The 22,929-nt window shown below is 42.9% G+C and overlaps 1 protein-coding gene across 1 annotated transcript; it reads right to left on the bottom strand.

Annotated features, from left to right (window-relative positions):
- Nucleotides 1-267: 267 nt before the first annotated feature.
- LOC148773023 (odorant-binding protein-like) lies at nt 268-12,960 on the bottom strand. Its single transcript, XM_088834551.1, has 7 exons — nt 12,846-12,960; nt 12,245-12,384; nt 8,020-8,087; nt 4,155-4,265; nt 2,469-2,570; nt 2,209-2,251; nt 268-473 (listed from the first exon to the last, which is right to left on the bottom strand). Exons 1-6 carry the CDS (start codon nt 12,921-12,923, stop codon nt 2,232-2,234), a joined length of 519 nt encoding a protein of 172 aa, XP_088690677.1. The 5' UTR covers nt 12,924-12,960; the 3' UTR covers nt 268-473; nt 2,209-2,231.
- Between the last annotated feature and the right edge of the window lie 9,969 nt (nt 12,961-22,929).

Genomic DNA, 22,929 nt, shown 5'->3' with positions numbered 1-22,929 from the left:
CCTGGGTCTTCTGATTGCAGGCAGATTCTTTACCATTTGAGCCACCAGATAAGCCCATATGGTGAAAGGATTCGTAACCGTGCCCCATGATGCTTTAGTCTCTTTTCTCCCTCTTCCCTGGACACCTGAGGGCATGTCTACCAAATCTACATAAAGATTGTCTCTGATGAACACCTGTCCTATGAAAGGCACAGTTTCCTGGATACTTAGTGTGGACTTTGTGTGTTTTAAATGAGGTGACTTTTGCACAGACATACGTGTGCAGGGCAGACAGTAAATCGATTTATTTAAACCCTCAGCAATCAAATAACAACATCAAGACACGATATAGTGACAGGGAACGATGAGATGGGAGCAGGAGTGTGCGTGTGAAGAGAGCAGGATCATGTTAATCAGGAACCAGGAAAGTCGTCTTCGTGTTGTTTATCTTGATTCCACGGAGACAAGGACATGTCTGGTCTCAGTGAATCTTTCTGTAGGTGAATAAAACAGAACCAGAGGTTTAGTACAGTCGACCGTGTGATGGCTGACAGGGGTGAGCCTCAGGCAGTCAGCTGTCCAGGGTACAGGGATCTGGTCGCTGAGCCACTATCCAATTCCAGGTGGACCACAACACTCCACACCTCTGTGATAGCAGGTTCCCTGTGGAATTGTCCCCAGGATGTACACAAGGTTGGAGATTCCCCATTGGGGATTGGGTCTATGAGTAATGATTTCACAATGCATGTACATCTTCATCTAAAGATGATTTTCAGGCTCTGTAATTGGAGTAGACAACTCTAACCCTGAAACTTTTGTCTTTTGGGTACTCAAGAATTTTTTATTTTTTATTTTTTTTACTTTTTAAATATTAGAGTATAGTTGATTATCAATGTTGCATTAATTTCAGGTGTCCAGCCAAGTGATTATACATACAAAAACTAGTATATGTTCTTTTTCAGATCCTTTTCCCATTTAGGTTTTTACAGAATATTGCATACAGTCCCCTATGCTATGCAGTTGAACCTTGTCCTCTATCCATCCTGTATATAACAGTTTCCATCTTCTAACCCCAAACTTCTCAGATGGTAAGGATCTGCCTATGATTCAGGGGCTTGATCCCTGTGTTGGTAAGATCCTGTATAGAAGGGAATGGACTCACGCCAGTATTTTTGCCTGGAGAATCCCATGGACAGAGGAGTTTGGAAGGCTACGTTCCATGGGGTCGCAGAGAGTCCAACATGACTGAGCAACGAACCTTTCTTTCACTTTTCAATCGCAAACACCCAATCCTTCTCTTCCCCAAGCCCCTCCCACTTGGCAACCACAAGTCTGTTCCCCACGTCTCTGAGTCTGTTTCTGTTTTGTAAATAAGTTCCTCCATGGTGTGTTTTAGATTCCATAGAGAAGTGATATCTATGTGAAAGTGAAAGTCACTCTGTCATGTCCAACTCTTTGCAATCCCTTGGACAATGACAGTGCATGGAATTCTCCAGGCCAGAATACTAGAGAAACTTTCCCCTTTTCCAAGGCATCTTCCCAACCCAGGAATCAAACCCAGGCCTCCCCAGCTGAGCCACAAGGGAAGCCCAAGAATACTGGAGTGGGTAGCCTTTCCCTTCTCCAGCAGATCTTCCCGACCCAGGAATCGAACCGGGTTCTCCTGCATTGCAGGTGGATTCTATACCAACTGCTTCTCTGAAGCAGGGCTCTCTTTAGTACCAATTCTCTTGGAGGAGGTATGTGTGGGGACAACTGCAAGGTCCACCTACTCATGGGGATTCCTGCTTCTGTCTGAAGATTCTGGTCTGCAAGATTCCTGTAGGATAAGACTCTCTCACCACAGCTGCTCAGCGTTAATCAACCAAACTGTTTGCAATTTAATATGGCTCAAGAGCAACGAAATTATGTAACAAAAAAAAATTCCTTCAGTAAGTTCAGTTCAGTTCATTCACTCAGTCGTGTTCGACTCTTTGCGACCCCATGAATCACAGCACACCAGGGCTCCCTGTCCATCACCAACTCCCGGAGTTCACTCAAACTCATGTCCATCGAGTCGGTGATGCCATCCAGCCATCTCATTGCCGTCCCCGTCTCCTCCCATCCCCAAAATTCCTTTGTGACACGTTTAAATTGTTGGGACAAACATTTCACACATATGAAATAACAGTGTGTCCTTATTGCTTCATCTAGAAGGGTCACCATTAATAAAGGACCGTGTTTACTTACAATAGTATCAGAGTCACTGTTTTTCACTCCTCTGGACAGTCATCTGGGGAAAAACAAAATGGGAGAAATAAAAGAGCCACCGATTACTAACATCTCCAGCATCTCCAATGTTTCTTTCTTACTTTCTTTTTTTTTTTTAAATAAGGGATCTTAAAAGAGATTACTTGTGGAAGAAGAAATTTAGAATAAGCTGATTTGTTTCCTGATATTTACACACAAGGCGAATGGTATGGTCAGGGAAAAAAGTATAATTCCATTACCATTATAGAAGAAATTCAGGATATTTTCTTCTGGAATCCCTTTTTCTCTCACCGCATTTTTGAACTCTTCTTCGTATTTCGAATCAGGCTCATTTCCTTTGCCTGTAAAATCACCGTGCAAAACTCAGAATTATTGACCCCTGGGAACCCACAGAAATTTCTTAATCTACAGAACAAGGAATGGAACATGCCAATCGGATGTTCACTTGTATAATCAAAGAACTTTCAATGGTTCCCACGACACAGACATGTGCTTTCTGTCTTAAGAATTGACCCCAGTCCAAGTTGGTGAGTAGGACACCCTACTCCTCAGCATCAGGAGCTGGACCACAAAGACTTGCCAGGGTCTTCATGAATTTGCGGCTGAGTCCATCCTAATATGGAACCTACTTGCTTCTCTCACCTTCCTCGTATATGTACCTGCCATTCATATCTGTTTCTAGACCCAGCTTAATAGGAAACACACTTCTCCCCTTCCACGGACACATTCACCACTTTACACTTAATAACAGGGGGTGATTTACTCTTTCATGAACCTACCACTCTACCCAATAACCTTTTCTGAAATAGACACCTGTTGTCCTCATGGCACACACACCTCTCATTGCTTTTGTGTGGTTAGGGAGTGATGTCATTGTTCATAAGAACAATGCATTTGAAACATGGAACAGGACAAAGATTTATCTTATAAGTGTCTGTTCCAAGGCTTACAGTGCATCAGAAAACTGATACTGTATACTAGCACATACATATAGAATCTGCATATATAAGGAATCTAGAAAGATGGTACTGATAATGAACTTATTTGCAGGGCATCAGTGAATAAACAGTCATAAAGAAGAGACTTATGGGTATGGGGAGAGGGGAGGAGACAGTTAGATGTATGGAGAGAGTAACATGGAAACTTACATTACCATATGTAAAATAGATAGAAAATGGGAATTTGCTGTATGTCTCAGGGAACTCAAGCAGGGGCTCTGTATCAAAATGGAGAGGTATGGGGAGGGAGATGGGAGGGAGGTTCAAAGGCGTGGGGACATATGTATACCTATGGGCTTCCCTTGTGGCTCTGCTAGTAAAGAATCCTCGTGCAATGCGGGAGACCTGGGTTTGATCCCTGAGTTGGCAAGATCCCCTGGAGAAGGCAAAGGCTACCCACTCCAGTCTTCTGGCCTGGAGAATCCCATGGACTGTATAAAAGAATCAGACATGACTGAGCAACTTTCACACAAGCACATGTATACCTATGGCTGATTCATGTCGATGTTTGACAGAAAACAGCATAATCCGATAAAGCATTTATCCTTCACTTAAAAAATAAATTAGAAATTAAGGCTGAAATAAAGTCATCCTCATTATAGCCAAGGCATGAAATTCGTTGAAATATTAAATATATCAATATTTAATATAAAATATTAAAAATGATTCTAGTAAAACTTCATTTTAAAAATTTCAACAGATAAGAATCATTTTAAAATGTCTGGTGATGTGATATTCTGCACCCTATGACCTCCTGTTTCTCGGTAGATTACCTTCCAGGATCCTTAATTCGGTGAGCATTAAGATGCAAGCCTTATACCATGAATATTGAATACTGTCAGCACCTTCTGATATTCTGAATGAAAGTTCTGACAGTGGACATGAAACATTACCATATCAGTGGAAATTGTAGGATGTCATACCTACCAAATAATCCCACCATTTCTGTCTCCTTGCCTTGTTCATCCACGTTGACATTATGCGTTATGAGATTGTTCTGGTCCCCATTAATGACTTGAAATTCATTGTGACCCGCGTCTGTGAGAGAGAGAAAAGATACAAGCAGCCCCAATTACCTTGTTGTCAGTTAGATTATTGTGGCACACGGCGGGCATGAAGAACGGTCCATCGTGTATGGACCCACTCACTTCATGCTGCACAGAATGCTACCGTTAACCATGGCAACAGAAGGAGGTACGATTTTCCTCATCCCCACTTTTCCTACAATTAACCAGTCACTCTTTGTTCTCTTACTAAGATGCTTTATAGAACGTGTGGCCTGATAAACCTAACAGATTCTTTTTCTGCTTTTTGTTTTTTTTATTTATTTCTGATTTGCTGAGTCTTCCCTACTGCCCATGGGCTTTCTCCACTTGTGGTGACAGTGGAGTACAGTCTAGTTGTGGTGTGAGGGCTTCTCATTGCAGTGGCTTCTCTTGTTGCTGAGCACAGGAGCTGGGGTGCATGAGCTTCAGTAGTTACAACTCGGGGTTCTAGAGTGCAGGATCAGTAGCTGTGGTACATGAGCTTAGTTCCCACATGGCCTGTGGGATTTTCTCGGACTAGGGACTTAACCTATGTCTCCTGCCCTGGCTGGCAGAATTCTTATCCCCTGACCACCAGCGAAGTTCCTGAGAGTGTTTTAAAACACTATGAACGTGTTATCAAATACAGGTTCTAAAATTCTTTGTCTTTCTGTTACCCCAGCCATGGGATCGGTTTCTCTTGGCCAAAATCAACCTACCATTCATCACCTTCTGTTCCTGAGTGGCTACATCAGGCCAGGCAACCTTTTGAGCACTTTAAGTATTGTGTTTCCCGAGCCCCTCAGTCTGGGTTTTGACACAGCCCATCGCCGTGTCTGTTGGTGTGAAGACAACTTACTTGCTGGGAAGTGTAGGCAGTGACTGCCTAGTGGTGAGCTCCTTCCCCACCTGGAGCGCTGCCCCTCCGCTCTGCCCTGCCCATGTTTCTGGACAAGAAGCAGCTCTGACCTAGTGTGTGTCACCGCCACACCCTCTATGTCCATTCTCTCTCTTCTGACCTCCATCTCACCCTCCTGCAATCACTCAGCAACATGGAATGTTAAACTGCCCATCTGTGTTCCTTGAAGCCTGAAAACACAACTGCTCAGTGTCTGAACCACTGAAAACTATTAGTGTGCTTGGGAAAAAAAAAAAAAAGCAGCCAAAGCAGCTCCAGAGTCTCAGAGACCTGACAAGAATATGCAATTTTCCCAAGGCCATGCCGAGTCCACCAGCCTTGCTCACGTTGGGACAGCTTAAGTCAGACTATGCATGTCCTCAGATTATCAGTGACCACCTGTGGTTCACCATGTCTTCACCAAGGTGGGAATAGCAGCATCACTGAATTGACTGTGATGTTCATGAACGGAAGGAACAGTAAGAGTAAACCTCTCTTCTGGGCATCAGTTCACTATCAAGGCCACTGCTGGTAACTGGGCCTGATGTGGGTACAGTTCACAGTCCCCAAAACAAACCTAAAGGCTGCAATGGCTAATCACCAAGAGACCTTCCAAGAAGTCTTGCACTTCTGTTGTCTCCCTTGTTTAGTCACTGTGAAAAATCAGTCTAAAACTGATTGCAAAAATGGAGATGAGTACAGTGGAAGCATTCATGATTCGGCCAAAGGAAACCATATAGTGGGAATAAGAAAATGAAAGCATAGTTTAGAAAACCTCAAATATCAGAAGTTATTGCTCAAAGTATGGGGAAACATTTCAGGCACGAGTTTTACTAATTTGTGATCATTGCATAAGCACTGTGCCACTACTTTTTTGGGCAAGTGTGATCACATATTGATATGCTTAAATTTTAATCAAATATGTTCCCCTTAGGCCATGTAAAAATGATAATGTTATTTAGGGCCGTTATAAAGAGCTCAGAGATACGAAACTTAGCCAGCATCCCCATTGCTTTAACCAGAAGCTGCCTTTATGGTTGAACTCATGATGATTTCCTTGAGTTCAAGTTCATCCATCTCAGCTTGGATGGCCAAAGACATTTTAGGATTGTTTTTAAAAAGTGAATGGCACTGATGTGTAAACTCAAGATAGACCCCTGAGACCTCAGTTCATAAGCCTGTTGTAAATTATCTGTGAAAACCCTATGAAATACAAATTCTACACTCATGCTTAGTCTCATTGTTCTTGTTGATATTTAATTGCTATGTCACATCTGATTCTCCACGACCCCATGAACTGTATGACACTAGGTTCCTCTGTCCTCCATGATCTTCTAGAGTTTGCTCAAATTCATGTCCACTGAGTTGATGATGCCATCCAACCATCTCATCCTCTGGCACCCCCTCCTCCTTATACCTTCGATCTTCCCCAGCATTAGGGTCTTTTCCAATGTGTCAAATGTTCACATCAGGTGGCAAACATACTGAGACTTCAGCATTAGTCCTTCCCGTCAATATTCTTGGTTTATCTCCTTTAGGATTGACTGGTTTGATCTCCTAGCTGTCCAAGGGACTCTCAAGAGACTTCTCCAGTGCCACAATTCGAAAGCATCAATTTGAAAGCATTAACTCAGCCTTCTCTATGGTCCAACTCTCAAATACATACAAAACTACTGAATCAGAGCATACTGTTGACTATATGGACCTTTGCTGGCAAAATGATGTCTCTGCATTTTAATATGCTGTCTTGGTTGTCATAGCTTTCCGTCTAAGGAGCAAGCATCTTTTAATTATGTGGCTGGCAGTCAGAACCCACAGAGATTTTGGAGCCCAAGAAAATAAAATCTATTGCTGCTTCCACTCTTTCCCCTTTCTATTTGCCATAAAGTGAGGGGAGCAGATGCCATGATCTTAGCGTTTTTGAATGTTGAGTTTTAGACCAGCATTTTCAGGCTCCTCTTTCACCGTTATCATGAGACTCTTTAGTTCCTCTTCACTCTCTTCCATAAAGCTAATCATTCATCCAGCCTGGCATTTAGCATGATGTACTCTGCATGTAAGTTATACAAGAAGCATGACAGTACATACCAACTTATTGTACTCTTCTCCCAATTTTGAACCAGCCTGCTGTTCCACGTCTCTCTGTTGCTGACTGATCAACATACAGGTTTCTCAGGAGACAAGTAATCTGGTATTTCCATATCTTTAAGAGTTTTCCACAGTTTGTTGTTATCTACACAGTCAAAGGCTTTAGCATATCCAATGAAGCAGAAAGAATTTCTTTTTTTTTTTTTCTGGAATCACCTTGCTTTCTCCATGATCCCGTGAATGTTAACAATTTGATCTGGTTCATCTGCCTTTTCTAAATCATGCCAATACTTCTGGAAGTTGTCCGATCATGTACCGCTGAATCCTAGCTTGAAGGATCTTGAGCACTATCTTGCTTGCATGTGAAATGAGCACAGCAGTGCAGTAGTTTGAACATTCTTTGTCATTGCTCTTCTTTGGGATTGAAATGGGAACTGACCTTTTCCAGTTCTGTGGCCACTGCCGAGTTTTCGAAAGTTGCTGGCACATTGCTTGCATCCCTTTGACAGCATCATCTTTTAGGAATTTAAACAGCTCAGCTTGAATTCTGTCACCTCCACTAGCGTTGTTCATATAATGCTTCCTAAGGCCCACTTAACTTCATACCCTAGGATGTTGGGCTCTGGTCCCATTGATTAGCACTCCATGGAGGGGAGACATTCCAATCCCTAACCTCTGATTCTTAGTAGGAGTAGAATTCAGGTGTATGGGATTATTGAAGAAAGTTGAGATCAACATTTCTACCTTAACATACACTTTCCAGTGAAACATTCATACTTACAGTCAACAGAATAAAGGTGATTTTCCTTTATGCCTGAGACATATTTCTCTATGCATTCTCCATTATTCCTTAAAAACAAAATATATTCAAGTTGGTTAATTAAGATAATAAAAATTTGATGTATAATTAAGATTCTTTGTGACACCCAAGAATATGTGTCAGGTATCACCTCAGTGCAGATGAACGTTTTGACCTTCCAAAGAGACAAAATATGTTGTCTCAGATCCAGTAACTATCAAGTGGCAAGGATGCTTTGTCTACACACTGAATCTGACTAGTAGTTCTGAAGATAACCTGTAGATTCAAAACAGGTTGTGCGTAAAGCCAATAAACATGGAGAAATCTAGAATTTTAGGAAAAAAGAAAAAGAATGAACTTTTCCTTTATATAGTTTGTGAAAACAGAGAGGCATAGCCTTCATGACAAACCTTGGGGGTTGGCACAACCCAGGCAGTGATTCATTAGACTGAAAGTGAAAGTGTTATTCTCTCAGTTGTGTCCAACTCCTTGTGACCCCATGGACTGTAGCCTGCCAGGACTCTCCACTGTCCATGGGATTCTTCTGGCAAGAAGACTGGAGTGGGTTGCCATTTCCTCTCCAGAGGAATTTCCCAACCCAGAGATCAAATCCAGGTCCCCTGCATTACAGGAAGATTCTTTACCCTCTGAGACACCAAGGAAGCCCTTGTTAGACAATATGAGAGCCACCAGGCATTATTAGACAATATGAAATCCACCAGGCCTTATTACACAATATAAGAGCCACCAGGGAAGCCTTGATTAGACAATATGAGAGCCAAAAATGACAAAATTTAAAAACAGTTTTATTTTCTACAAACACACACTCTTCGCCCATCCATGAGTATTAAATCTGAAAGACACATGTACCGATACAGATACATTTCACATTCACTCAGACGCAAGTGCAAACACTTAAGTACACATGATGTGCTTATATGATATTATGAAAAAATTTATGTATATAAACTATGATTAGTATATGTTGTCACCTCTGTAACAAAAGAGTGAGTGACTTCACATATGTCCTCTGTACATGTATGTGAAGAAAGGTGTATTTGGCACATATAAAGAATGTCTATGAAACAAATACTAAAAGAGAAATAACAGTACAGGAACTGGATTACTTTTTGAACAGACACGTTGGAAAAGAATGTCCACAATAAAGTGTGGTCAGTGTTTTCGGTCATTGAAAGTGAAAGTACAAGTCACTCAGTCGTGTCTGCCTCTTTGTGACGCCATGGACTATACAGTCCATGGAATTCTCCAGCCAGAATACTGGAGTGGGTAGCCTTTCCCTTCTCCAGGGGATTTTCCCAACCTAGGGATCAAATCCAGGTCTACTGCATTACAGGCAGATTCTTTACCAGCTTTGCTACAAGGGAAGCCCAAATATACTGGAGTGGGTAGCCTATCCCTTCTCAAGCAGATCTTCCTGACCCAGGAATTGAACCGGGGTCTCCTGCATCGCAGGCAGATTCGTTACCAACTGAGCTATCAGGGAAGCCCGCTTAGTGATTAGGGAAATGAAATGCATTGAAATCACTGGAAAACAACCACAAAGTGAGAACACAATTATTCAATATAACTGGAAACACACAAAATTTTATCTGAGCAGACAAACTCCTTTCATTTGGCTTGAAAAATGTGATTCTTTGTATATGCACACACTGATAACTGTTTTAAACATTGTGCTAGGTGATGGAAGGTGGGGAAAATGATTCAGAGTGCGTTATTTTGTTGCATGAAGAGCCAGAAAAGGTGAAGATATGCAGATGTGTTCTTACCTGTGGCTTCAGAGGTAGACATTTAATGATGAGTGAAGAAAAGGAGGTGTGCTGCAGAAATTTTATATCTTTCTTTTCAAAAAAGCACTGATTTTATTTTTGAGTATGTGTGTTGTCTTTTTGTCACTCAGGCCTCTCTCTATTGCTGAGGGCAAGGGTTATTACTCTCTAGTTGCAATGACCAGAATTCTCACTATGGTGCCTTCCCTTGTTTTAGAGCATATAGCTCATAGGCTCAGTCATTGTAGCAACCCAGGCATGTGGGGTCCCTCCAGACCAGAGATGGAGCTCACGTCTCCTGCATTGGCAGATGGATTCTTAAGCACTGAGCCACCAGCTGAAGGGTGGAATTTTATATCTTGACTGTGTAGATGGTGAAACAATTGAGAACATGTGAAAACTCATTGAACTGTGCATTCCACAAAGGTGCATTTAACTACGCGTTTGATTATACTTTTTGTGTTCTCACTTGCTCACTTGTGGCCGACTCTTTGGAACCCCATGGACTGTAGCCCGCCAGGTTCCTCTGTCCATGGGATTCTCCAGGAAACAATACTGGAGTGGGTTGCCATTTCCTACTCTAGGCAAAATTGACTTCAGAAAGAGTAGCCACGTGAAAAGTTAAACATACGACACAAAAAATTGTAAAATATGGCCAAGAGGAAGATAACAGATGTTCTCAAAAGATTAATGAAAACAGACAACTGTTTCTCCTGAGATAGGATATATGTGTCTGTGAGTCTGTGAGTCTGTTCCTGTATGAGTGGTTCTAATTTGATTATGATTATACTATCACATTGGAGAAGGAAATGGCAACCCACTCCAGTGTTCTTGCCTGGAGAATCCCAGGGACGGGGGAGCCTGGTGGGCTGCCATCTATGGGGTCACACAGAGTCAGACACGACTGAAGTGACTTAGCAGTAGCAGTAACATACTATCAAATACTGAAGGTGAAACTCCAATACTCTGGCCACCTGATGCGAAGAACTGTCTCATTGGAAAAGAACCTGATGCTGGGAAAGATTGAAAGCAGGAGAAGAAGGGGACCACAGAGGAGGAGATGGTTGGATGGCATCACTGACTTTGCTGCTGCTGCTGCTGCTGCTGCCAAGTCACTTCAGTCGTGTCCGACTCTGTGTGACCCCATAGATGGAAGCCCACCAGGCTCCCCCATCCCTGGGATTCTCCAGGCAAGAACACTGGAGCGGGTTGCCATTTCCTTCTCCAATGTGTGAAAGTGAAAAGTGAAAGTGAAGTCACTCAGTCGTGTCCGACCCTTAGCGACCCCACGGACTGCAGCCTACCAGGTTCCTCCATCCATGGGATTTTCTAGGCAAGAGTACTGGAGTGGCTTTCCATTGCCTTCTCCGATCACTAACTCAATGAACATGAATTTGAGCAAGCTCCTCGAGATGATGAAGGACAGGGAAGCATAGCGTGCTACAGTTCAAGGGGTTGTAATGAGTCAGACAAGACTGAGCAAGTGAACTGCTGCTATGAAACTTATGTATATATATAATATATAGTCATTTTTTAAATATTTATAAAGCTATCTCACCAAGCACAAAACAGTTTGTTTCTTCTCTTAATGTTCTTATTCCTCTCAATACATTGTTGAGTGTACATTTCCTTATTTTCTTTTGTGAGAGGCGGACAATTGCTGAACAAGCTTGGGTTGGTTTCTGCCATAATTGCATGTTCTTAGGAAACCATCTGCGGTATAGTGGACATTCTATGAATGGTACTTGGGACTGTATGTATGTTCTTGGTTGCTCAGTCCTGTCGGACTCTTTGTGACCCCTTGGACTGTAGCCCACCAGGCGTCTCTGTCCATGGGATTCTCCAGGCAAGAATACCGAAGTGAGTAGCCAGTTCCTCCTCCAGGGGATCTTCCCGACACGGTGACTGAACTCGTGTCACGTTCATTGGCATGGCAGGCGCCTGGGAAGGCACTGGGAAAGTCACTAGGGGCTCTGACAGCTTTGGAAACTCAGTGATGATGAAACCTCCCATGAGGAAGCCCCGAGGGCAGAGCTCACTGTGTGCTCTCCCCCTGCTCTCACTTCTGGGCTCAGCGGGAACCGTCTCTTACAAATTCTGCAGGAAGGGGTCAAGTCCCTAGTGGGGACTGTGGGTTCCAGGACACGAGATTCTTCCCTCTGCTGTGTCCCTCTTTCCCTTAATGAGCTGATGCCAGTGGAGCTTCTGAATTCCTTCTCTAAGCAGAGTTTTCAGGACATTCCCTGAAGTTTCAAAGAGGAGCTGATCCCCTCCCCCCAGCTCAAAGACCCTGCTCAGCCCCACAGCACAGGGCATAATGCTCTCAAAATCGCCCAGAGAGTTCCCTGCAGACGGGGAAGACACACTCTCCCTCAGGTCAGGGTTTGTAGGTGTTTTCCTTCTGGGTGATTTTTACTTACTTGACATAAAAGCGGAAGTGTATCGTGCCATTTTCTTCATCAAACTCAATGTAACGCATGAAAATGTGGAATGGTGCGCCCTCAGTGATCTTCTCTATGTTATTGGCTGCGATGTAATGGGTTAACCATCTTCCTGTAAACTAAAAGCAAAATTCCTTTCAAAAACCTTAGTCCATCTCTGTAAATTCTGCCCGACACCGTCCCTCAGGAAGGAACTTGAGCAGAAGTTACCTATCTTTATGAGCACGGCCCTAGGTATAGAATCATGTGAAAACTCAAGTCAAGTAAAGGAGACAATTGACAAATTACTGAAACAGCTTGAGCTGTCTTGTCAAACACAATAGCCCTAATCCAACAGCTTTGTGTTGTTCCTTCAATTTTACAAGAACAGTGAACATACACGAGAGCCAATGAATAGATGGCAGACGTGATACACACATCCCAAACAGCAAGAATAGAGTTAGTGAATGGAGCAATTTTGAATTGCAGAGAGATGGCTAGACTTAGCAATCCACATGACCAAACCTCGAAAGGGACACTCACAGGGATACACGCCAAGACTTCCTCCCAAGCTTAGAGCACACTCAAATGCCCCTGGTACCTGTGAGGCGTCTGTGTGAGCATCACCTTGACTGGCAACAAGCAGACCAAAGACAAGACTCAAGAGCAGAGCCTTCATCTTGTTGACTCTCGTGCTCCTTCTGTACAAGCTGAGGGTGTCCAAATGGTTGGAGAGGGTGCAAAATTGCTGCCACTTTTATAGCCTGCATCTGTTGGCGTGACACATCGTGAACCAATGGCTGTTCCTCATATGGCCACAGTTACAACAGAAGGCATCTTCAGTATCCTGGTTGGCAGAGAGAAGACTTTCTGGCATTGTGCCATCTTGATAATGAGATTTGTTTTAAGAGAAGCATGTGTGGATGTGGGCATTTGACCTTTAAAGTAAGTGAGAGGTTGAAGTTCATCCAATATTGCAAGGGGAAAATTTTTTTTTTTCTGTTTATCATGAGTTCCAAAATGAGATAAGCTGTCCAACGTACATATCCCTCACTCCTGCTTAACATTTATTTTCTAAAAGTAAAGATTGACTGTGTGGGTTAGCCAGTTCAGTTCAGTCGCTCCGTCGTGTCCGACTCTTTGCGACCCCATGAATCACAGCACGCCAGGCCTCCCTGTCCATCACCAAATCCCGGAGTTCACTCAAACTCATGTCCACAGAGTCGGTGATGCCATCTAGCCATCTCATTCTCTGTCGTCCCCTTCTCCTCCCGCCCCCAACCTTTCCCAGCATCAGAGTCTTTTCCAGTGAGTCAACTCGTCGCATGAGGTGGCCAAAGTATTGCAGTTTCAGCTTTAGCATCAGTCCTTCCAATGAACACCCAGGATTGATCACCCAGGAATGGACTGGTTGGATCTCCTTGCAGTCCAAGGGACTTTCAAGAGTCTTCTCCAACACCACAGTTCAAGGGAACACTATTTCCTCAGAGACCTTTGGAAAGACTTCTATTATCCTGAGGTGGAGAGCAGGTCAGCACAGAGCATTTATCACCTTCTCTTGCCCCAACGTGGGCTTTTTCCTCCTAAGTACTAAGAGGACAATCTGGTAAAATATAGTCATCTGAAGAAGGCACATCAGTAGTTTATTTTCAGTGATTTCTCTCCAGACACCCTTTTACCCATTTAATCTGTAATATAATATTTACTCACTAACTCAGTTGTTTCTCCCAGTGAGTGAAAAAAGCTGAACAGCATTTCTTGCAATTTTTAGAATTTTGAATGGAAAAAATAAATTTCCTAACTCAAGGTCACTGAAACAGTGAGTTATTTTTTTGTTTGTTTGTTTTTTTATCAAATTTTACTTATTTTCATCTTCTTTCATGGTAATTTATCAAATAAATGCATTAAAAGATTGATTTTGTTCTGAGTATAGAAATGAAGAAATGATGAGATTCAGGGTTTCTGAGTCAGCTAAGTGAGAACTGACTCAGTGTTGCCTGCTCCTGGGAAAAATCAGAGTTCAGAATCCTTCATTTGGGTTGAAGTCAGACCTTTGAGGAGAGCTTGTCCTCTCAAAGGCATCCTCAGATCACTCCCTCAGAGGATCACTTTCCTTCATGTTCACGTGGACTGACAATATATCTATGTTTTTTCCTTTTATTCTCTTTTGTTTTAGTTGCAATATTACGTTATCTCTGCTGTTCATGCATTCCTCTGTATATTATCGTGTCGTATTTTCGGCTGGACAGTCTGTGTGATAGAAGGTTTTCATGTCTCAGAATATTCTGAAACCGTTTCCTCTCGTTGGTCTTTGATGCAGATATTAATTTTCTTTTTTTCTCTGTTTCTTTACCTTGGCTGCACAATGCAGCATGCAGGTCCTTAGTTCTCCAACAGGGATGAAATCCATATGGACTCTGTACTCTGTGCAGGAGAACGGCAGAATCCTAACCACTGGACCACCAGAGAAGTCCCTGACTCAGATAAATTTGAGTAGTCATGTGATCCCAGATAACACCCCTTATCATCCCGTCATCACCCTTACATCTCTACTTTTGTACCGCCAGCATTCCCAGGGTTTCTTTTGGACTCTGACCAACATGTGCCCCTGGGAGTGTATCCTAGGCCCATCCCATCTTAGGAAGATCTTTCTAACTGCCAGTCAAGGGTAGATTCAGTTCAGTTCAGTTCATTCGCTGAGTCGTGTCCGACTCTTTGTGACCCCATGAATCACAGCACGCCAGGCCTCCCTGTCCATCACCAACTCCCAGAATTCACTCAAAGTCATGTCCATCGAGTCAGTGATGCAATCCAGCCATCTCATTCTCCGTTGTCCCCATCGACACTAGCTATTCTCAGGGATTATTGCAACAGTTGTAATAATCATGTCGGTTTCCATTGGTCTTAGCACTCTTCTCCCATCACTGTATTCACAGTCTGTTCTCTATAGCTGCATCTCTGTTCCTTCCTGCAAATAATAGGTGGCTTGTGAGAAGTTGGTTAAAGACAGAGAGTCTGCCCAGGTGCTCTGTGGTGCCCTGGAGGGGTGAGATGGTGTGAGGGGAACAGCTAAAACGGGAGATTATTAATGAATAATTGTGGCTGATTTACGTTTTTTATGGCAGAAACAAAAAGAATATTGTAAAACATTCTCAATCAATTAAAAGTTAGAATAGAAAGGAAAAAGGTTTTTCATCCTTAAGGAAATTAATGCAAAAAATAAAATAAAATAAAATCCTATTGCTTTGTACTGAAAGGGCTCATATGGCCTTTAATCCCAATTCTCATTAATATTGATCAAAATGTAGGTAATAGAGTAATAAATTAGAAACAGAACCATCTTACAAAAACATTTCTGTTGTGCCTCCCTCCAAATAATGCTTGGCCCTGATTGGTACAACTTCCTGTTGTCCTCTCAAATTTATTCAGACTTTTGTAACTTGGAAGTCTCTCTCATCCAGTTTATTAATTTTGTTTTATTTCTGTTTTCTCTGTAACCACTGTTTTTACATATTAGATTGCACAACTCCTAACTAAACATTGCAAGAAAGCTATTGATCTTGGCCACTGAAAATTTCAGTTTCTCTCAAGGATACATGGCCAAGGTCGCAATGCAGTTAAGAGTCTAAAGTTGAGACAATAAAACACAAGCCCACTATTTTAGGGAAAGTAATTGTTTACATAATTTTATTACCAAAAATGTATTATTATGACAGACCAGTGATTCCGAGGAAGGAGGTGGGGAGGCAAGGAGTGTGAATTACTTTGGACATTCGACTGAGAAAATGGCAGACTAATGTCACAGAGTAACCATCTTTGGGGGTCTGGATGCCAGGTTCTTTTATAGGGACAGAGGGAGAAAAGTTATGAGAAACTAAAGTCAAAAGGCAGAATAGAGAGCCAGAGACAATGAGGAAGAAAAGTATAAAGGGCCTTCAGTCTTGCAGAGCATCTCAGGATGGGCCAGCCTTTGAAATGTGTGTGTTAATTTCTTCTTTTCATAGCTGGGCTGGGTCAGTTTATCTCCCTGTGAGCTGAGAAAAGGCATTTTAACTGTCAGGCAGAAGGGTATGGTCTTCTGGGGCAGGCCATTATGTACGATTTTAATAACTGACAACAAAAAGCAAGTCAAAGAAACAGTTCTAACATGGAGTCAGCTTTGGTTCCTCGCTACAGTTCCCCACTGTCAAAGTCCATTCCACAGTCTTGTGGAAAAAGAGGGCAGTGACCATTCTGCTTCATCAGAAGGATCGTTCTGGGAGTGTTCACCATTGATGTCAGTGTTTTATATGTTGAGATTTTGCTTCTTATTTCCCTCTTTGGAAAGTGTCTTCTGTACACCGGTCAGCTTCAAAATACTGAACTTGAAATCCAGGAGACAATAACTCAAGTTAAGGAACTGAGCACTTTTCTCTGCATGGGAAGACACAAGAGTCAAGGCTCATTAAAATTGCTTCTTTGGTATAAACTTCAGCTCTCTGAGGGCATGGAATCCCGTATTCCCAACATTTCTTCAGGGTTCACCATAGGGAGTGGCTGTAGTCTGATGGTTCCTAGATAGCAGGTATTCTTCTTCTAGTCTGACCAGCTCATGTTGGAGGGCTGCAATTGCTGGTTCCATTTCTCAGGTTTCCCCCTTTTGGTCATGAATGTGGCCAATATTGGGGAGACACTTCATGATCAACTCTTGTCCCATGGCACTGGGAGGTTCCATCCAGTTTAGGCAAAAATTCTTGATGTGCCACTCCAGGTATTAAGTTTTGGACCAGACCTCACCAGTAATTAAAAGTTCTCTTTGGATTCTAGCTAACTAAAATCCAGGAGACATTTTCCCTTATTGTTTCCTCCCATAGTTAGAATCACAATGTTACAAGTATTTTCTTTTCTTTTTTTGCAGTTGATAGTTTTACTTTTATTTATTTTTATTTTTTTAATTTATTTTAATTAGTGGCTAATTACTTTACATTATTGTATTGATTTTGCCATACATTGACATGAATCCACCCCAGGTGTACATGTGCTCCCCATCTTGAACCCCCCTCCCACATCCCTCCCCATCCCATCCCTCTGGTTCATCCCAGTACACCAGCCCTTAGCATCCTGTATCATGCATCGAACCTGGACTGGCGATTTGTTTCACATATGATAATATACATGTTTCAATGCCATTCTCCCAAATCATCCCACCCTCTCCCTCTCCCACAGAGTCCAAAAGACTGTTCTATACATCTGGGTCTCTTTCTGTCTCGTATACAGCGTTATCATTATCATCTTTCTAAATTCCATATATATATGCATTAGTATGATGTTAGGCCATGGAAGTATTGTCGGAGGCCTGATTACACTTCGGGAACTTCAAGAGGCAACGGTCCTTTAAATGAGACAGGGCATAGATAATGAAGCTAGTGACAATCACCATGGCATCGTTCAGCAGAGAGATACAAAGCACAATTTGAAAATAAAAAAACAAATGTAATCAATGATTAGTGTGACTGCTTGTAATCCAGTTGCAGTAGTCACGTGATGGGGGCGGGTGTGGGGAATAACCAATTTAATGAGCTATCTGCAGTTTCTTTGTACTGACCATGCACATTTATGCACGGCTTAATGTTTGAGACAAGTGTATGTTAATAGCAGGATCAGGCAGGTAGGGAGAAAAAGGCAAATGCTTCAATTTAACTCACAAAAGGTATAACTCGCCAAGTTACTAAAAGTCATTATTAGTTTGAGGTGGTTTCTCTTACACCTGGAAAACACAGATTTAAACCAGCAAATTTCTTGGATAGAAACCATAAAAACTATAACCATGTTTGCTAGTTATTCAACCCTATGCAACTAATTCTTTATGTTAGCAGCTTTATGAAGCCATCAGATTTCCCATTAGAATTATTTGTTTATTTCTTTTTACTCAGTCCAGCATTATGGTCTGAAAGTCAGCAACTTTCATTTATCCAAAGGCTTTTTTTTTTTTTTTCCTTTTTAAATCAATCTTCTTGAAGAGGAGGCATTTTTTTCAAGGGCATCAGAGTGAAACGATAAATATCTTCCATGACAAAGGACTTAAGAAGGCAAGTTTAAATCTGACTACATTGCAGTTGACAAAGAACCTGGTTACTGCAGTGACATACAACACTTTCAGATAATAACTAGAAATATGACTAATATTCTACTGTTTCAGAAACCAGTACTCGAGAAACCAAGCACCACACTCAGAGAGTTAGAGAACGCAGGTTTATTACACCGGTAGGCCAACATGGGTTAACACTCCAAGCTCTGAGCCCCAAACAAAGGGATTACAGAGTTTTTATAGACAGACTGTAGTGGGCAACCCTAGTTGTTAATAGGCTGGTTTAAACTAAGGGGTTTCGCACACATGGGAACATCAGTCAAGATAGGGAGGGGGATGTCTCACCTGGGCAGGCATGATGAAGCAGGTTTTCAGGGGCTGGGCAATTGCAAAGAGCAGGACAAGGAGTGTGTGAGGGAAACTCCAGTTCCTAGTATTGCAAGGCCCCGCTTTCTGAGACCACGTGACCTATGTGATCTAGATTTTGCAAGGGGCAAGCTGAGTTACAGAGGCAGAAAGGAAAGGAGGTCATGTAAAATTTTAACTTTTCCTCTTCACTATGAGGACATATCATGTTTTTAGGAACTGCATATAATATCTAGAATATCTGTATCATTGGATTAAAATTGGGTTTCTGACTGGTGGAACAAATCAGATTCACTTGATGAGATGGCCAGATATTTGGAGAAAAATAAATTTCTATTTACCTTGGACAAACCAACTTCTAAGTTATGTTAAGTTCAGTTCAGTTCAGTCGCTCAGTCGTGTCCGACTCTTTGCGACCCCATGAATCACAGCATGCCAGGACTCCCTGTCCATCACCAACTCCCGGAGCTCACTCAAACTCACGTCCATCTAATCGGTGATGCCATCCAGCCATCTCATCCTCCGTCGTCCCCTTCTCCTGCCTTCAATCCCTCCCAGCATTGGAGTCTTTTCTAGTGAGTCAACTCTTCGCATGAGGTGGCCAAAGTATTGGAGTTTCACTTCCTAAAATCCGCATGTAAAAAAGGCATCACAGATGAGCGTTGCTGAGAAAACCAATAGGACATTTTCATCTCAAAAATATAAGCGTGGTCTGCCTAGGATGACTTTTTACCCCTTTTTTCTTTAATATTCACAAGCATCTTCAGATAAACGGGGAAGGTTTTTGGAGTGGTAAAGGATTTTTGGAGCCACTCTTGTGGTGCTATAAAGACTATGGTTGTGAAACAGGATGGGCTTGTTCTTCTCTTTGAAAGCATTTGGAGGCCACCTCAGTGAAACTGAAGGACTTGACATACCCATTTACCTGTGTTGGAAAGCTTTACTTTTCCTCATTTAGCTTAGGAGAGAAGACCTCTTGGGAAGGCTCAGAGGCAACACCTTGGCTCCTGAAAGTCAGTCTGGAACAAAGGGGAAAGAGTTGAAGGTAACAGGAAAGAGAGATCTAGGAGTCTGCCTCATCATGCCACGAGGGAAGCAGCCAGGGGGAAGTGGGATCAGTGTTTTCTTGAGCCAGCATCTACCTAGTTTGCCTTGAACTTGTCTTCCTGGGGGGAACACTGATAGTCTGGCCTGTTTCCTTTTACCTTATCAGATCTCAGGCAACTTCAAGTCACAGATGGCCTGATGGCTTTCAAGTGCCTGACTCATGACCACAGAATATTAAATGACCCGGTTCTTGGCTCAAGGGAGGAAGAGGAAATGAGAACCCTCATTTGCTTGGGTGGCAGCTCCTCCTGGGGCACAGTGGGCTATGTGGCTTGGAACACACGAGATAGTAACCCTAGCCAGATTTCCTCAATTGCTTCCATAGTCAATAGCCTGTTTGCAGAGGATCTGAGGAGAGAGAAATGCAAGCGTGTGGGCATGGGGACGTTAGAAGAAACACTTCTCATTTCAGCGCGAGCAGTTAGGACCAGATGTGGGCCCTTGACCAAAGTAGCCAGAATAAACCCAAACCTAGGCAGCTGGAAAGTAACAGTAACATGATTTCCCAGCCCCTTAAGACCTTTGAACCTTGTCCAAAAAGTTGGAGTTTTCCTTCTCAGGGGGTACTCCCCAAACTGGAGCTGAAGTGCCCCACTGTCAACCTTATCTGGTTCTCCTCTAGGAAAATTAGAATCAGACTACTCGATTCCTTGGGAGTATGTGGGTGTCCCTGGGCCTCTTAATTTAGGACCAGTGTGTTACTCTCCTTTGTAAAGTGCTTCAAACTGCCAGATTGCTAATTGTGAGTCATTCAGGGGCCATTGTCCTTTTGGTCTTAACCTATGTTATGTATGTCCCAAAGAACTTTCCTTTGGAATTAATTAAATATTTCCCATTTTTATAAGTTTGATGACACCAAGACATAAAAAACGTAGGGAAATTCCAACAGAGAAGGCACAGGCAAGTTCCATCACCGATGCACAGATGAGCATGTGTTGTGTCAGTCAGTCAGTTGAGTCCGACTCTTTGTGACCCTGTGGACTATAGCACACCAGGCTCCCCTCTCCGTGGGATACTCCAGGCAAGAAGACTGGGTAGGTTGCCATTCCCTTCTACATGAGATCTTCCCAAACCAGGGATCGAACCTGGGTCTTCTGCTTTGCAGGCACATTCTTTACTGTTTAAGCCACCAAGGAGGCCCTTCTAATAAAGTGAAGTGTTTGTCACTGAGTCATGTCCCACTCTCTGTGACCCCATGGTTTGCAGCCCACTCGTGTTTCCTGGCCATTGGATTCTCCAGCCAAGAATACTGAAGTGGGTTGCCAAACCACTTCACAAATCATGTAAATAAATTTACCCTACAAAACATGAACTAATTCCAAATAGGCTACCCACCTCCACAGAACTGTTTGCTTAATGAACCAATTTCAACTGAACCAGGTCTCAAACGACATAAATAAACTTTGTCCTAACAAAACAAATGAGGAGGCGAGCCCTCCACTCCTGGGTGAAGATTGGTCTCAGGGTGGCTGGCGGCAGCAGTGAGGCCAGGGAGCTCTCCACTCCAGGGCGTCCTACAACCGTGGCTCTAGCCGTCCCCAGACCCCCTTCCTGGTGACTCCAGCCCCTGGGCAACAGTTTGATTGATACTCAGTACCCAGTGAAGTTTTTCATGCTCAATGAAGACCAGCAGAGGGACATCTAGGGTGCCTGGCATGTCGGCTGGCTATGTAGAGTGGCTGAAGAGCAAGTCCCTATAGTCAGCGCCTGATAAAACATGGTTAATTCGTGGAAGGAATGGCAAACCACTTCAGTATTCTTGCCTTGGGAACCCCATGAACAGTATGAAAAGGTGAAAATATATGACACTGGAAGACAAGCCCGCCAGGTTAGCAGGTGTCCAATATACTACTATGGAAGAGTGAGTGGAGAAACAGTTCCATCAGGAGTCAAGAGACTGGGCCAAAGCAGAAAACTTGCTCAGTTGTGTGTGGGTCTGGTGCTGAAAGCAAAGTATGTATTCTCATAGCACCAACACTTCTGATTGACCTGAACGATGGGTATTTCTACATGCCTGGAAGAGAAGGAATCAAAGATTGGGCAGCAGCTGACACTCGAGAGCACAGTGAGGCAGCTGTAACTGAACCACACAGTTCACAAGCCTAAAGATGGTCTTCTAGCCTCTTCAAAGAGTAGTGGACACTAGCATTTCCAAGGACGATCATGTATATATTTATATACACACATATATCCACATACATGTCTATGATATTTCACTATTTTTGACTTCTTTATGCCAGGTCTTGTCTTTTGCATCCCTTAAAAATTCACCCCGTCATTCTGTATTCAGGTGCCTCTGAATTGATGCTTTTGAACTGTGGTGCTGGAGAAGACTCTTGAGAGTCCCTTGGACTGCAAGGAGATCCAACCAATCCATTATAAAGGAGATCAATCCTGGGTGTTCATTGGAAGGACTGATGCTAAAGCTGAAACTGCAATACTTTGGCCACCTCATGCGACGAGTTGACTCACTGGAAAAGACTCTGATGCTGGGAGGGATTGGGGGTGGTAAGAGACGGGGACGACAGAGAATGAGATGGCTAGATGGCATCACCAACTCGATGGACATGAGTTTGAGTGAACTCTGGGAGTTGGTGATGGACAGGGAGGCCTGGCGTGCTGTGGTTCATGGGGTCGCAAAGAGTCGGACATGACTGAGCAACTAAACTGAACTGAACTGTGCATCCACCCATCCAGTCTAGCATTTCCAGATGTACGTGAAGACCAGAGTCTGAACTCCTAGTGCATACACTCTGCTACACAAGTAGGAGAATGTAAATCTCGTCCTTGTCCATTACTCCCGACGAAGCCATGAAAACCTTCACTACTGATGCCTTTGACTTTGGCCAGCTGTAGCCCATTTGGAGGCCATGTCTGTGTGTAGGAACTAAAATATTTATTCTGTTACTACACTTGGGTCTAGTTTATTTTCCTAGGACTTGGGCCAGATCTCTAAATGTTTGCACAACCCTTGATTAATTTCTCAATTATTTCTTTTAAATTTATCTGTTTATTTTTGGCCATGCTGTGTCTTCTTGGTTGCACATAGGCTTTCTATAGTTGTGGTGAGTGGGGGCTACTGTCTAGTTGTGGTGCGGTGACTTCTCATTGCAGTGGCTTCTCTGGTTGTGGAGCATGGGCTCTG

This window comes from Moschus berezovskii, chromosome Y (genome assembly GCF_049115385.1).
Source record: "Moschus berezovskii isolate FMDL1 chromosome Y, NW_MosBer_1.0, whole genome shotgun sequence".
Lineage (NCBI taxonomy): Eukaryota > Metazoa > Chordata > Mammalia > Artiodactyla > Moschidae > Moschus > Moschus berezovskii.
The sequence above is the reverse complement of the archived record's forward strand: the minus strand, read 5'-3'. Positions and strand labels throughout refer to the sequence as shown.